The 15,351-nt window shown below is 35.2% G+C and overlaps 1 protein-coding gene across 1 annotated transcript in view; it reads left to right on the top strand.

The window, feature by feature from the left end:
- The window catches only part of Ogdh (oxoglutarate dehydrogenase Nc73EF), an 84,476-nt gene that overhangs the window by 15,654 nt on the left and 53,471 nt on the right, over positions 1–15,351 (top strand). The window contains exons 3-6 of the mRNA XM_085819888.1: positions 2,646–2,766; positions 3,491–3,591; positions 6,854–7,008; positions 7,250–7,396. Coding sequence (XP_085676014.1) covers positions 2,646–2,766; positions 3,491–3,591; positions 6,854–7,008; positions 7,250–7,396 — 524 coding nt within the window. The remainder of the gene's footprint in view (positions 1–2,645; positions 2,767–3,490; positions 3,592–6,853; positions 7,009–7,249; positions 7,397–15,351) is intronic.

Below are 15,351 nucleotides of genomic sequence, written 5' to 3'. Positions count from 1 at the left end.
ACAACTTGATGCGGTAAGAAAGTAACTCTTTTTCAGTTTTTAAGTACTTCAATTCTTCTGCAATACCATCTTACAAATGTTGATCTATCACATTTGCTCATAAAGCTTTGGATTTAAAATCACAGCTTTGCTCATAAAACTTTGGATTCCTCTTAAATCTGTGCCACAGCAACTCAAAAGCATTTTTTTCTGCTACCTCAAAATTGTCCTGTAATCCTCCTTCGTGCTCGTTCCACGGCAAGCAAGCCATTTATATGTTTTCAAATTTTAAAGATTCTGGAAATTTTCTGAAAAAAACACTTCCAAGTTATGATTGTCATCAGATTTATTAGAATTAGCTTATTTATTAGCTTATTAGACATTATACTTCCAAAGCTTCCAGTTTGTATTATCAATTCAGACATTAAAAAATTAATTTTTAAATTATTGTACCAGATTCTGTATTTTATGATATTAAATGCTTCTAATGTATTACATGCATAAGTTCTGCTCATAGACCACTTCAATTTAATTGCCACCACTGTCGGTGATTCAGAAATTCAACAACTGTAAAGAATCCACAAGTATAACATTATTAACTAACAAGAAATAAAATCGAATAATTGTATTTGGACCTTAATCAGTTAAAGTTTGTAGAAGCATTTAATCAATTAATTACTTTCACTTGGACATAGAGTAATCTTAGTTTATCATATTTGACTGTAATCTTATTTTTTAGATGTTCTATCAAAACTACAGCAAAAAACGGGCCAATTATAGTGCATGTTGAAATTGATGGTGTGAATAATTAGAAAGTACTTTTGAGATTTTACTCTATTGGATTATTTTTTTGTTTTTAATGTGCTTGTATTTATTTATTTTTATAACTTGCATATATGTGCTATATACAGTGTGTCCCACAAATGACCCCCGTTTTAAAAATTAAATAATTCGAAAACAAAGATTGATAAAAGAAGGAAGCAAGGGTATGTTTATTGGGACAGCTGTAAAAATCTAATACAGAAGTTTCACATTTAGTTACAAAAGTTGCCAATTGGTGGCACTTTACGCCCAATTATCAGCAAGGAGTCCGTTTAATCTGAGTGATCTGAAGTCCAGAGTGATCGGTCTGCGGACAGTTCCACTGTTAAAACGTGAAAAGACGTTAGGGTATTGAAGGACGTGCATGAAATCATGTATTCCGCGGAATGTGTTTTTCTGGTACTGAAATATCACTAGTTAAATTTCAGTTCTGTGGCAACAAGGCACAGTTTCTAGTCCCGATTTAACACTACAAAAGGTCCTGATTCAAAAACTATTTGTGCTTTTTGATAAATTTCAACGAACAGGAGGCGTGGCTGATGAGTTAGGGGGAATGTTGGCCCCAGGCACTCTGTAGTTACTTCTGAAAATGTTGCAACAGTTTCTACACTTATTCACTAAAATCCGAGGAACTTCATCTGAAGACTTGCAGAATCTGCCTTAGCGGGATCCAGCATGCACAGAATACTGAGAAACAGGTTGCACATGTTTCCGTTCAAGATCCATTGTCACCAAGCCATTCCCGCTCAAGCAGTGCAACAGAAAGAAGACTTCGCGAACGAAATGCTCACAATGATTGGTGATGACAGATTCGATGTTGGCTGCATATGGTTCACAGATGAAGCACATTTTCACCTGAATGGTTTTGTGAACAAACAAAATTGGCAATTTTGGGGTGCTGGAAACCCCCATTTGGTTGAAGCAAAACAACTACATTCCCTAAAAGTTACTGTTTGGACCGCAGTATCCAGCAAAGGTGTTGTCACCCCCTTCTTCTTAAGAGCAATAATCGCTTCTGACTGTTATGTTGAAATGTTGGAACAATTTGTCGCCACACTTTTAGCGTTGGAGGATCGACAAGGCAGCTCGTGGTTTATGCAAGATGGGGGCCCGACCACACCGCACTGAACTGGTGTTTCTGTTCGGGGATAGAGTTATTGCTTTGGGCTATTCCAAATTTACTGGAACAGGCATCAATTGGCCTCCATACCCACAAGATCTTACCCCTTGTGACTACTTTTTGTGGGGCACCTTGGAGGACAATCTGACAGAAAAAGCCTGAAACACTGGATGAGCTTAAAGAGTCGATTTGTGAGCCATATGCATCCATATCCATACAAAGGGTGAGTGAAAATTTCGTTGTTCGAAAATACGTCACCTCTGTTCTGTGAAAAGTGGACATTTTGAAAAGATTGTGATGTGACTGCAACAACAGCTTGCAGAGGACACATTTGTTACATTTTTCTTGAATGTACTGTGACTACAGTACATTCTAGAAATTGTGACTACAGTACATTCTAGAAATTGTGACTACAGTACATTCTAGAAATTGTGACTACAGTACATTCTAGAAATTGTGACTACAGTACATTCTATTGGCAGCTTTTGTAACTAAATGTGAAACTTCTGTATCAGATTTTTACAGCTATTCTAATAAACATACCTTTTGTTACATTCTTCTGTCAATCTTTGTTCTCAAGTTATTTAATTTTAAAAACAAGTGTCCTTTGTGGGACACTCTGTATTATAAAATTAAATTTGTGTGTTAAAATTATATAAAACCCTTTTATTTAAAATTGATGCTATTATTATTCATATTTTATTTTATTAATTCTTCTTTTTAGGTTCGTGGCCATCTTGTTTCCAAATTAGATCCTTTAAATATTACAGCTGCTAATATTCATTCTCCATTCTCAGAAGGTTCTCCCAGTTCTCCTCAAGTTGTGTTGAGAAGCTACCAGTTGGGTAAAAATGCGAACTTTAGTTTTTGAACCATGAAGTGGTATAAGAAAAATCTACTTTTATATATATATTGAAATAGGAAAGATTTAATGGTATAAATAAATTTGCAGAGGAGCATATTAATTGTAGTGTCTATGATAATCATACTAATAATGTTTACATCATTTTCTTTCATATGGATTTTTTTTGGCCTATTCTCATTTTTAAATTTTAATGAAAATTTGCTGCAAATTGCATTTATAGCAATGAAATGTTTATTTGTGAGCATTGTATAATATATCTCAAAGTTAACTATTTTTCTTACAATCCTGTTTAATGTATTTTCATTTTTATGGCTTTTATTGAAACAAAGTCTAATTTAGTTTAGTCAAAATTAGAAAATAGTTTATTAATTTAGCACAAATTGAATGTATATAATGATTAGAGGGGGAGGAAAGATTCTTTCAAAATTTATTTCTTTTTATTTGTATAATTCATGCTAGAAGTTTATATCATAAGTTATTTTGTAAGAGAAAATGATTTAAAACAATACTATTTTATGTCAAAAAATATGATCAAGAGAAAAAAATATATGATGAGAATATTTGTTTTAGTCATAAAATCATATTTTATAATATCTAACTTGATAATAATATTTAACTTAAAATTATATATATTCATTTGTAATTTTTCTTACCTCTAAATGTTTTTGAAACTTCTGGTTTTTTATGCTGTTTGCATTGCGTAGAGGAAAAAGATATGGATCGTCTCTTCAAACTTCCTGGCAGTACTTTTATTGGTGGAGATGAGAATGTCCTGTCTCTAAGAGAGATTCTTAAACGCTTAGAGGTCTGTTAAATATTTTTTTTTTAAATTAAAGTCGCAAGAAATTATTTAATTTTTAATGATAGAATATTTGCAGCTTTCCCAACAAATTTGCATGTTAAAATTTTAAATTTGACCTTTTTATCAAAATACTACATGCATTTTGTATGATAAAGGGGGGATGGTGTACTGTAGAAGTTGATGTGTTTAAATTCTGGGCATTATTTAAAAGAAAGAAAATATTTGTGAAATTGACAGATGCAAAATTAAAAGTAATTATTATCTAAAATTTAACAGATTGATTTCTGTAAAGTAATAAATCTTAGGTAAATTATATGAAAAATTTTTTTCTGTTATTATTTGGGATTAATAACTAAGTTTTGGTTAATATCATTAAGAAATCTTTTCCTGTTCCTTCCCTCAAGTGTACCTTTAATTTAAGAATTTATAAGTCATGATGAAAATTCAGAGTAATTAAAATGATAGAATTATTATTATTATTATTATTATTATTATTATTATTATTTTTTTTTTTTTTTTTTTTTTTTTTTTTTGCTAAATTGTTAGTAATTGAAAAGCTTCTGTATTTTTATTTATGATTTACAATAACCATTGCGTATCCCTTTTTTAATAATTTTACTTTTTAAAAATCGATAGGAGAAAATTTCTTTGTGTATATTATTTCTTGGAGAAGCATATTTAATGAATAAAAAGCAGTTGAGATGTGCTATTAAATAATGCATTCAACATATCAGTTATGGAGGGGATATGTAAGTAAATGACCATATATTTATAACTGTGGAATCTTAAGTCTGGCTTTTGATAAATGAAAAAGCAATGAATATGAACGGGGTTAATCACAAAGTAATTTATATTCTGGTTAGTGAAATAATTTTAAATTATTTTAGTACACATTCTGGAGTTAATGAAATATTTTAAACAGGGAGCTATTTTGTTTTCATGTATGATCTGTTTTATAGTGACAGATGTACTTTTATTATTATTTATTATTGCTGCAACTGTTTCATTTCCATTTTGGAAACAATTTAGCTTCATCAAACAACTTTCAGTGCTTTTGTTTGCACTGTTTGTTCATAGCAGTCAATTATGGTTCAGAATTTTTGGTTTTTAAGGTGGCTTAAAATAAATCTAAATATGTATAGTGTCAGATGCTTGTACTTTTGCTTGTCAGGAGACTAAACGTGAACTAATTAAATTTTTTAATGGGAGAAAATGTTTGCAGTATAACAGAAAATACAAGCTTGGCATATTCAAAGTAGTGTCTAAAGATTATGTTGTTTACTTGGAAATTTTTTTAATTAACTGATAAACGTAGGCTGATCCAAAAAAATGTTTACAAGCAGAAGCATTTGAAACGTAATAATTGTGGAGCGAATATTTCCATCCAGGGTGGTTGACAGATGGTGCTAATTGTCCTACAGCGGTTCTATGAGTAAGTAGCGTCAGTACGCAGACACTTAAGAGCGACAGTAATGTCGCGACGTCTAGAAAAGTGGTCTCGCATAGAGGTGCGAGCCGTAATTCGATTCTTATGGGCCAAGAATATGGCCGAATCCAAAATTCACAGACAAATTGTTGAGGTATACAGGGACAAAGCAATGAGTAGACAACAGGTAGCGAAATGTCGTTCTTATCAAGCGGGCAGGGAGCATGTGGAAAACCGCAATATGGAAGCAAGCGGCCATCCAAGTTCTTCAAGGACGGATATCAACACGGCACGTGTTGAAGAAATTATCCAAAGGGATCGACGAGTAACCGTTCGCATGAGATTGCCTCAGAGTTGGACCTGAGTTATGGTAACGTTCAGCATATCGTAACCGATGAGTTGCAATATTTCAAATTTTGTGCCCGCTGGGTTCTACGTGCGTTGTCCACAGAGCATAAGGCCACTCGAATGATGTGCAGCCTCACATTTCTTCAGCGATACCATTCAGACAGCCAACACTTCATTGATCGCATCGTTACCGGTGATGAAACATGGCTTCATCACTTCACCCCCACATCCAAAAGAGCCACGATGTAGTGGAAACACGCTGGATCACCGACGAGGAAGAAGTTTAAGGTCACACCCTCTGCCGGTAAAGTGATGGCAACCGTTTTCTGGGATACGACTGGTGTTATCCTAATCGAGTATTTGGAGCATGGCCATACCATTAAGGCCGATCGTTATTGTGCCACCTTAACGAAATTGCGTAAAGCCATCCGAGACAAATGGCCTGGATTACTGAGGAAAGGCATCATTGTTCTGCATGACAATGCCAGGCCCCATACAGCTCGCCAGACTCAGGAATTGCTGCAAAGGTTAAGTGGGAGGTCTGGAATCACCCCCTCTACAGCTCTGATTTGCTCCAAGTGACTATTTAATTTTTCCGGCATTGAAGCGATACTTATCCGGAACACAGTTCACCTCAGACGATGCAGTGAAAACAGCTGCTGAGAAATGGTTCAATGAGCAGGGCCCTGATTACTACCAAGACGGGATAAACAAGTTGGTTGAACGTTCTGACAAATGCCTAAACAGGTTTGGCGACTTTGTTGAAAAGTGAAGGCCAGATGTGTCTCTTGATTCCCATTTGTATTTTGTTTCTATTGTTAATAAATACTTTTTCATTTGGCTTGTAAACTTTTTTTTGGAGCACCCCTCGTAATTAATTATGTAGGAAGATATTAGGCAGGCCTTTAGAAATAGCACTGCATGGTTTGCTAATGCATAAAATTAGTGTTTGTTTGTGTCTGCTTAAATAACAAAAAAAATATGTATTTGTGATTTAAAGTGGAAACCCTTAAAACTAAACCAAATCCCCAAATATTCATAAGGCTTTATTTTTATTATTAAATGTATCCATTAAGCAGGGAATGCATTTTAGCAATTTCTGGGCAGTTTTATAATTAGAAACCTGTAATTATAGTTTAACTGATACTGTTAAAATGTAGTTAAAAACTTTGAATTGCAAACCTGTATGAACTTCTAAAATGTAGGAAATATACATTTGTCATATCTGTTGTTAAAATTGCTGCTTGATATTTTTGATTGTCATTATTTATATATAATTTTATGATTGATAATTTTTAGAAGCATAAAAAATCAAATGGTAAATATGAACTTATTTTTACTGTGTATTTTTTATTCATTTAAATTGTAGCTATTAAAAAAGTTATATGTGTTTTTGATCATTACTGTATAATATAATAAAGTGTATCAAATGCATTTAGATTTTGTCGCTTGTTTGTATTGGCATGCTAATATTTATTTTATTTATGATAGGATGTATACTGTGGCCATATTGGTATAGAATATATGTTCATTAACAGTCAGGAACAATGCACCTGGATTCGAAAAAAATTTGAAACACCTGGTGTATTAAATTTCACTAAAGAACAGAAAAGACTGTTAATGGCTCGTCTTATTCGATCCACGAAGTAATGAAAATTTGTTTTAAAATACATTTTAAAAACACAGTTTTAATTAATGTTTTATTTTATTATAATTATGTTTTTTAAAAAACATTCTGTCCTAGTAAATACTTTGTAAATAAAATTGCTGTTTTTTTGTAAAAGTTTTTTTTTTTTTTTTTTGTTTAGCAGTATAATTTTTTATTGAAAGAGAGTCTGTTCCTTTTTTTTTTCCATGCAAATGTTTTTATTGTAAGATACTTTACAGATTTGAAGAATTTTTAGCACGAAAATGGGTATCAGAGAAGCGATTTGGTTTAGAAGGTTGTGAAGTACTTATACCAGCTATGAAAACTGTCATCGATCGAGCTAGTGAACTGGGTATTGAAAGTATTGTCATAGGAATGCCACACAGGTAAAAATTTGTTCCTTTGTTTTATATGAATGAATATATTTTTGTTTCATTTTTTTATGTGTATTATCATGGTATTTATGTTTAATGCAGTATAGCATTATATTCTGCTCAAAATACAAGGCATTTTAATCAAATTGTGTTTTTGTACATATATTCTTGAATTCACGATCTTATTTTTCTTCAAAAGAAAATTAATGCTTTCTAAGAATTTATTATTGAAATATATGTTCCTCCCAAATTTTATCTTGGGTTTATGTATTTTGAGCTTGCTTCTTTGTATTCTATATACTGTTAAAATCTGTATGTGTCTGCCTGTTTGTTTATTTGTGGCATCATCTCCTTCAGAATAATGGGGAGTTGAGTTTTGAGAGAGGTAGTCCCAGATTCCAAAAATTCGTGGTAAGCCATTTCAACAACTTTCATCTTCGTACGACTTCAGCCAAGATATTAATTCAAAACTCTGAAAATGTTAATTTTTGCAGTCACTTTTCCTAGTGGCAACAGTCTTGGGAGTCGCTGGAGATAAAAATCTGCTTTATTTTAAGAAATGTTCTCACTCCTCGCTTTCAAATTATAGAGTTTGTTAATAAAAAATTTATAAGTTTTACAAAATATGAAATAAAAATACTATTGCTAAACATTAAAAACATATTATTATATAAAGTCATGTTCTGACATTGAAGTCTGAAATTGATGGTATGTCGAAAATTTTTTGTTAATGTTAGCATTTTAAATAAATTGCTGCTGTTAGCAACTTTCTTGTTTCAGTTTAAGATAAATGTTATCTAACAGCTAAATATGTAGGAACCTCACGAACAGTTAAGCTAATAATTGCTTTAGTTCAGGAACAGAGACGTAAAGTCAAGAAGAGTTAACCCTTTATTTCTCAAAATAAGAATTAAAATAGTTGGCCACTTTCTCAGGGTGTACAGCAAAGCCTCCACTTGGGCTTGAACTCAAAGTAATAAGAAATAAGACTTAACTAATTAACTAAAAAGATATAACTGAAGCTATCAAAATAATGAGTAGTTAGCCCCTAAATATGGAAGCTAGTGAAGCGATTAAGGCCCTATAATATGGCTGAGCATAATAATAGCTTGTAGAGACATCAGGCATTTTTTGGAAGCAGGCAAGATGAAAAATTAGCAATCGCCTTCGCCGGGAATCGAACCACGGACCTCTGAAATACTGGCTCAGTGTCCTGACCACTACACCACAAAAGCATGCTAGGAAAGCGGGAGAAATACCTTATATACTCCCCTTTTTAAAGGGTGACTGGGGTTTTTAGGGGACCCATTCGCCAAATCCTGGGTGTGGAGATATCTCATCCAACTCCCTTTTAGGTCGGGGGGCCACTGTAGAGACATTAGGCATTTTTTGGAAGCAGGCAAGATGAAAAATTAGCAGTCCCCTTCGCCAGGAATCGTACCACGAACCTCTGAAATACTGGCTCAGTGTGCTGACCACTAGACCACAAAGGCATGCCTGGAAAGCGGGAGAAATATCTTATAAGCTTAGAAAGAGACCTAGCCAAAAAGGCAAATGCGTGCTTGTCAGAAACTCTTAAGGCTCTGTTCTGAAGTCAGTGGAACTTCGACTTAAATACCACTTTTACTCATTTGTATTAACCACGATTCTAAAAACACATTCTGATAGGAAATTGTAAGCTGAATTAAGAAAAGACAGGAGAGTAGCTTTGTAGAGACATCAAGTATTTTTTGGAAGCAAGCAAGATGAAAAATATGCAACGCCTTGGAATGAGAATCGAACCGTGCACCTCTCAATTATGCGCTGAGCGTGCAGACCACTGCACCATGAAGGCTTGCTAAGAAGGCGGGAGAAATACCTTATATATTTCCCTGTTTTAAAGAGTGACTGGGGTTTTTAGGGGACCCAGTTGCCAAATCCTGGGTGTGAAGATTCATCATCTACCACCCTTTTAGTTTGGGCGCCTTTGCTGGGAATGGAACCATGGACCATTGGATACCGGCCCAGTTTGCAGAACTACACCATGAAGGCACGCTAGGAAGGCGGGAGAAATACTTTACAGGTTTAACTAAACTGTTAAAAACTTAGGATAAACCTTACAACATTAAATTTAATTTATTGTGTTATCGTTTTGCATCCTGGTTTGGCAGCAAAAAAATTCTGCACAAATTGGTTGTTGCTTGGAAAGAATGAATTGATTTCATTCATATTGAAATATTTTTATACACTTGTTTTTCAGGAGTAACTTTTGCTTTGGCAGCAGCCCGCTCATCTAGCAGCCTTGCCTGCTAGATGAACGAGCAGGCTAATTAAGTACTAGCATCTAGCCTTGCGTGCTAGATGCTAGTACTTAATTAAGCACAGTAACTTTAGCGTGTAGTAAACACATTAACTTAGCAACAGTGTAACAAAAAATGAGAAAGCATGCATTATTTTTTACTCTTATTCTTTAAAGAAAAGTAACTTTTTGGTATATTTCTTTAAAATAGATGTTGATTGTTTGCTATAAATAGTTTATCAAAAGTTGTTAAATGTATCTGTGTTTCATTAGCATAGAAATGAATATGTGTTCATATATTGTTTAAAACTGCTGTGAATTTTGTTTTAATGCAGTTTAAGCAAACAAAATGAAAGATGTATTTTGATTGTCATTCCGAACATTTGGGTGTCTTCCTTATATATATGCAGTACAAAGTCCATAATCCGGACTTGTCGGGACTTCGGCGATTCTGGATTATGGGTTTTTCTGGATTATAGGTCATCAATTTAAATCTGGTAAGATGGCATGCAGAAGTTATACAATTAAAAATATGAATCCATAATTTATGAAATAAAGAGCAATTATGATCTAAAGGGTATCAAAATTTACCAAAAAATAGCTTAATGTAATTTAGTTTATTAAACATTTATTTCAATGTAAGTTGTTTAAGTTGTTTCATTTTTTGTGCTAATACTTTCTCTTTAATTCTATAAACAGACATAATTTCTTGTTCAGTTACAAAGTTCCACTGTTCAAGTCCTGTAATTGCTGTGTCGAGAATACTGACTAACTTGTCAATCGAAATTTTTTCATTTTCAATAACCTCTCTATCACTTTCTTCACTATCAGAAGCGGTATTTTCTGGATTTAGAACCATACTACAGATTTCGCCATCCGTTAATTGATTGATGATTGGGGCATAGTCATCGCAATGAAAAACTTCTGTTATATCATCTTCATTTATTACCGCTTCTCCACATTTCTTTACAAAATCCAATAACTGGAAAATTTCACCTTTAGTTTGCGGTGTCCAGAAACCTTCAAATTCACAGCTATCATCTTCACCGTCCTCACCATGAAATATGGTAACTGGCTGTAAATTATGCCAAGCACTTTTTAACTCATCTGGAGACACATCCTCCCACAATTTTGCGATACTCCACACAGCAGATTTTATGCTAAAAAATTTCAAAAAGTTTTGAATAGTCTTGATATTGTTCAAGAAATTTAACATAGATTTTAAAAATGCTACTTTATATTTGCATTTCAGCACGTGCACTATTCTCATATCCATAGGCTGAATGATAGACATACAGTTTGGAGGGAAGAATAATACAGATACATTATCTTTCACTAAATCTTTAAGTGAAGTATGCGCTGAACAATTGTCAACAATCAGGACTATTTTTTAGTCATCATTTAAACCAACCGAATTCAAATGTCGCCGAGTCTCAGGTATAAAATGATTTTCAAACCAATCATTCATCAATGCTTGTGTCATCCATGCTCTTTTTATTTGCTCAATATATAATGGGGAAAATCGTTACTCCTTTAATTGCTCGAGGTCGTGCATCTTTTCCGATTACGAAAAGTTTGCAATTGTGCGTTCCTGCAGCATATGTGCACGCTAAAATTGTTAGTCTAGCTTTGGAATCTTTGACACTAGTTGGAGCCTTTTTGGTAGAGGTTGCCAAGGTATTTCATGGTAAATATTGCCAGAAAAGAAACTAATTTCATCAGCGTTGTAAATTTGTTCTGGAGATAATTGTTCACTAGTAATGAGTTCAATGAATTCATCTGCAAATTGTTCAGCAGCTTCAGTATCAGCTGAAGCTTTTTCACCTGAAATTTTTAATTTGTCTTATGGTGGTTAACCAGCCTGTTGAATATGTGCACTCCGTGTTTAAGTTCATTTCTTCATGAAATATTTTGGCTGGAGCCATTAGCATTGTACACGTCAATGGCATGGCCTCGCTGCGATGCTGTCTGACCCAGTCAATTGTCACTTTTAGCATAACGAACCCTTTTTCTGTTATTCATTGCAAGTGGGGTGTCGGAATCCACAAAAAAATTCAAAAAGTTCCTTTTTCTTTTTGCTTATGTCATATAGAGTGACTTTCCAATGTCACACTCCTCGCATAATTTTGAGATGGATATGCCTTTATCCATTTTTTGCAGCAATTCCACTTTTTGTTTGATGGACATCGAAACGTACTTTCGCTTTGTAGATCCTTTGGCAGCTCCAGAATTGGAAACTCTTTTTGACATAATCGAAAGTTCAAGCTTAATTTTTATAAAATTTCTCTAACAGTCTGCAAAAAATAATAAGCCGGATCCAATTAGAAGATTAAGGAACAGTGCAATCTGCAGCATTAACTGAAATGCTTTAGAATAGTAAAGATAATTTTAGCCTAGCTTATACCGTCCGTTATACATTAAACACGCATGCGTAAACGCATTACATGCATGCGCAAAGCATTAAAAAAAAAAAAAGTGTGGCTTTGAAGTCCGGATTATAGATCATTCCGGATAATGAATGTCCGGATTATGGACTTATACTGTATATACAGGGTGATTATAATTAAAGTTTAAGTTTCAAAACGCTATAGAAAAAGAACCACTCATGAAAATGACGCCAAATTTGAAAGGAATGTTATTGAAGAAGGCGGAAAGCGTATGGCAGAAGAAAAAATTTAGTTTCAAAAGTTAGCAACAGATGGCGCTGCAAGCGGAAGAAGACAAATTAAAATGTTAGTTAAATTTCAGTGTTATAAAGCCGCCAGGTACCAGGCTGTTCCTCATTTCGCGTCTCAGACGTTCGCCATGGGTGTTTCACTGCAGGACCGCGATCTGCTGGTAAAGCTGTATTACAAGAATGATGATTGTGCAAGAGTAGCTCTGCAAAAATTCAGGACACTGAAGGGTATAAAAGAAAGCGTTGGTCCAATGAGTGTCGTAGGTCTAAAGAAAACGATGCAAAAATTCGAAACGACAGGTTTGTTTGATGTGCAATCTGGTAGAGGGAGAAAACGAGTGCATTCGACGGTAGTTGAAGAAGTGGCCACAGCATTACAGGAGGGGTCGGCCGGTGGTGTGCAACCATGCAGTGCATGAGGAATTGCCCGAACATTGGACAGGCCTACAAGCACGGTGCTGAAAATTGTACGAAACATCCTGCAATGCTATCCGTACAAAATTGGCCATGTGCAGGAGTTGCTTCCGCCTGACCTGACAGCTAGGGAGACGTTTGCGTTAGAATTCCTGGCTCGCATGGAAGTGGATAATGAATGGCCGTGGAAAATTTTGTGGAGAGATGAAGCCCATTTCCATCTGACAGGATACGTGAATACCCAGAATTGTCGAATATGGGCAACAGAAAATCCACTGGCAACGCACCCCGTACCACTTCATCCTGGAAAGGTCACGGTATGGTGTGGCTTTACGGCATCATTTATCCTAAAACCATATTTTTTCGAACAGACGGGTGCTTCCGGTCCTGTTACTGCAACCGTCACTGGTCAGAGGTATGCGTCTCTTTTGCGCAACCACGTGATTCCAGCTCTGCAACAGCGTGGATGTGTGGATGAAATCATTTTTATGCAAGATGGCGCTTCTCCGCACATTGCACATCCCGTGAAGCAGCTGCTGAGGCGCCATTTCGGAAATGTTCGAATTATCAGCCGTCATTTCCCTGCAGCCTGGCCGTCCCGATCGCCTGATCTTACTCCGTGTGATTTCTGGCTGTGGGGATATCTGAAGGATGTTGTGTTCCATGCTCCAATTGCAAATTTAGCGGAATTAAAGGCACGCATTTCGCAACATATTCTGAACATCACCCCGGAGACACTGCGATCCGTTGTGGAACATGCTGTTTGTCGCTTTCAACTTGTTGCACACAACACCATATTGAACATGTTTTGTGCCAGTCTCGCGACAGTTCCGAACTTCTTTGATGAATGGTTCTTATGCGGTATGTCGCCGCAAAACTCTTGAAACCGATTTGTCCCTTTCGATGTGATATGTACAGTCATGCAAATAAAATTATTCAACAATTCTAATTTGTCAATGCATTTTAATGTGTAACTTCCACCTTAGCCATTGTTTTACGAATCGCTTCTCGTTTCTCGTCGTGATTTTGCCGCTTACAGCGCCATCTGTTGCTAACTTTTGAAACTAAATTTTTTCTTCTGCCATACGCTTTCCGCCTTCTTCAATAACATTCCTTTCAAATTTCACATCATTTTCATCAGTGGTTCTTTTTTTGTAGCGTTTTGAAACTTAAACTTTAATTATAATCACCCTGTATATATATTAATATCATTTAAGGAAAAATTCATTTAAATTATATTGTGACTTTTCGTTGATAGCTTTTCGAATTTATATTAAAAGCCTGTTTGAGGAAAAAGTACCATGAACTATAGAAAACTCATTCTAGATCCTCTTTTTGTTTATTAACATTAAAGTACAGGCAGAATGCAGCTGTTTGATTTATAAATACTGATCACATTTTGTTGTGTACAGAGGGCTTAACATTTGATGGCCAATTTTTAACAGGAAACAGCAGTTACACACATCTCAGAAAAAGCATGAATGTTTGTAAGCATATCGTGTCTGTGTAGCAAGGGGGTATTCAAAGTACATGCGAGCCAAAATCCTCTCGAGAAGGTGAAGGTAGGGAAAGAAGGGTAGGAGACCCTTGGATTGCCCTTCAGGGTTCTCCCTTTGAATTCCAGTGATTCAGCATGATACGGAAGCTTAGCAGTTAGCAAAGCTAGGCGATACCTTATATACCTACATAGATGCACAATGTGCTGGTCTTGCTTCAATCTGTACTTGTATAGATGGGGGGGGGGGTGGAGAACCTTAGAATGCCTCATAAGGTCTTCTTTGAAATTCCATTTGGGGGTGGAAGCTTAGCAATTAGCAAGGCCAGCCCGATACCTATTATGGCTACATGGATCCACAGGTGACGGCCTTTCTTCAGCCTGTGCCTGTATAAATGAAATAAAAGCTGAAACTGAATGTATTACTTATGAGTGTATACGATATTAAATAATAATAATACCACTTTCTTTTTCCCCCTTTTTTTCTTATCAATGTAACAAGCTTTTGGAATAAATTTGCATTCCGCTGTTATCTCCTGTGAGAGGACAGACAATTTACATCCATGCCTCCTCTAGAATTTAAACCAGGGCCCTTCGGTATTAAGCCGCCCAAACAGTGTAGTGGTTAGGGAAGCCGACTGCAATACCAAAAAGAAATTGGAATGACATTATAGTTGATATTTAAACGTTTGAGTTCTATAATTGAAAGTTTTATGTAACTTAAAAAATTGATTGAGGAGGCATTTATTTGGACAAATCTCATTTTACGAGCCTTACAATGAAGGTAATACAGTTTATTTTTAAAAATTTCTTCAACTGGCCGCATAAGATTCCATTTGGTTATGCATTTGAAATAAATTATCTGTTTTGTTATACAGTCAAAAGTCGTTAATTCGGACACCCATAATCCGGAATGATCTATAATCCGGACCTCAAAGCTAAAATCTTTCTGGGCATGCGCCGTGTTGACGCATGCACATAGACGTTTACGCGTGCACGCAAGACCTTTACGACTGCGCATATGCGTCTGCGCAATCGCAGAATACGTTTTCGCGTGCGCGTTTAATGTATAACGGACGGTATAAGCTAAAATTATCTAATTA

This window comes from Stegodyphus dumicola, chromosome 7 (assembly GCF_044657685.1).
Source record: "Stegodyphus dumicola isolate Sdum_Otavi_A_Nest chromosome 7, ASM4465768v1".
NCBI classification, from domain to species: Eukaryota; Metazoa; Arthropoda; class Arachnida; order Araneae; family Eresidae; genus Stegodyphus; species Stegodyphus dumicola.
This window is presented reverse-complemented; position numbering and strand designations above follow the sequence as displayed.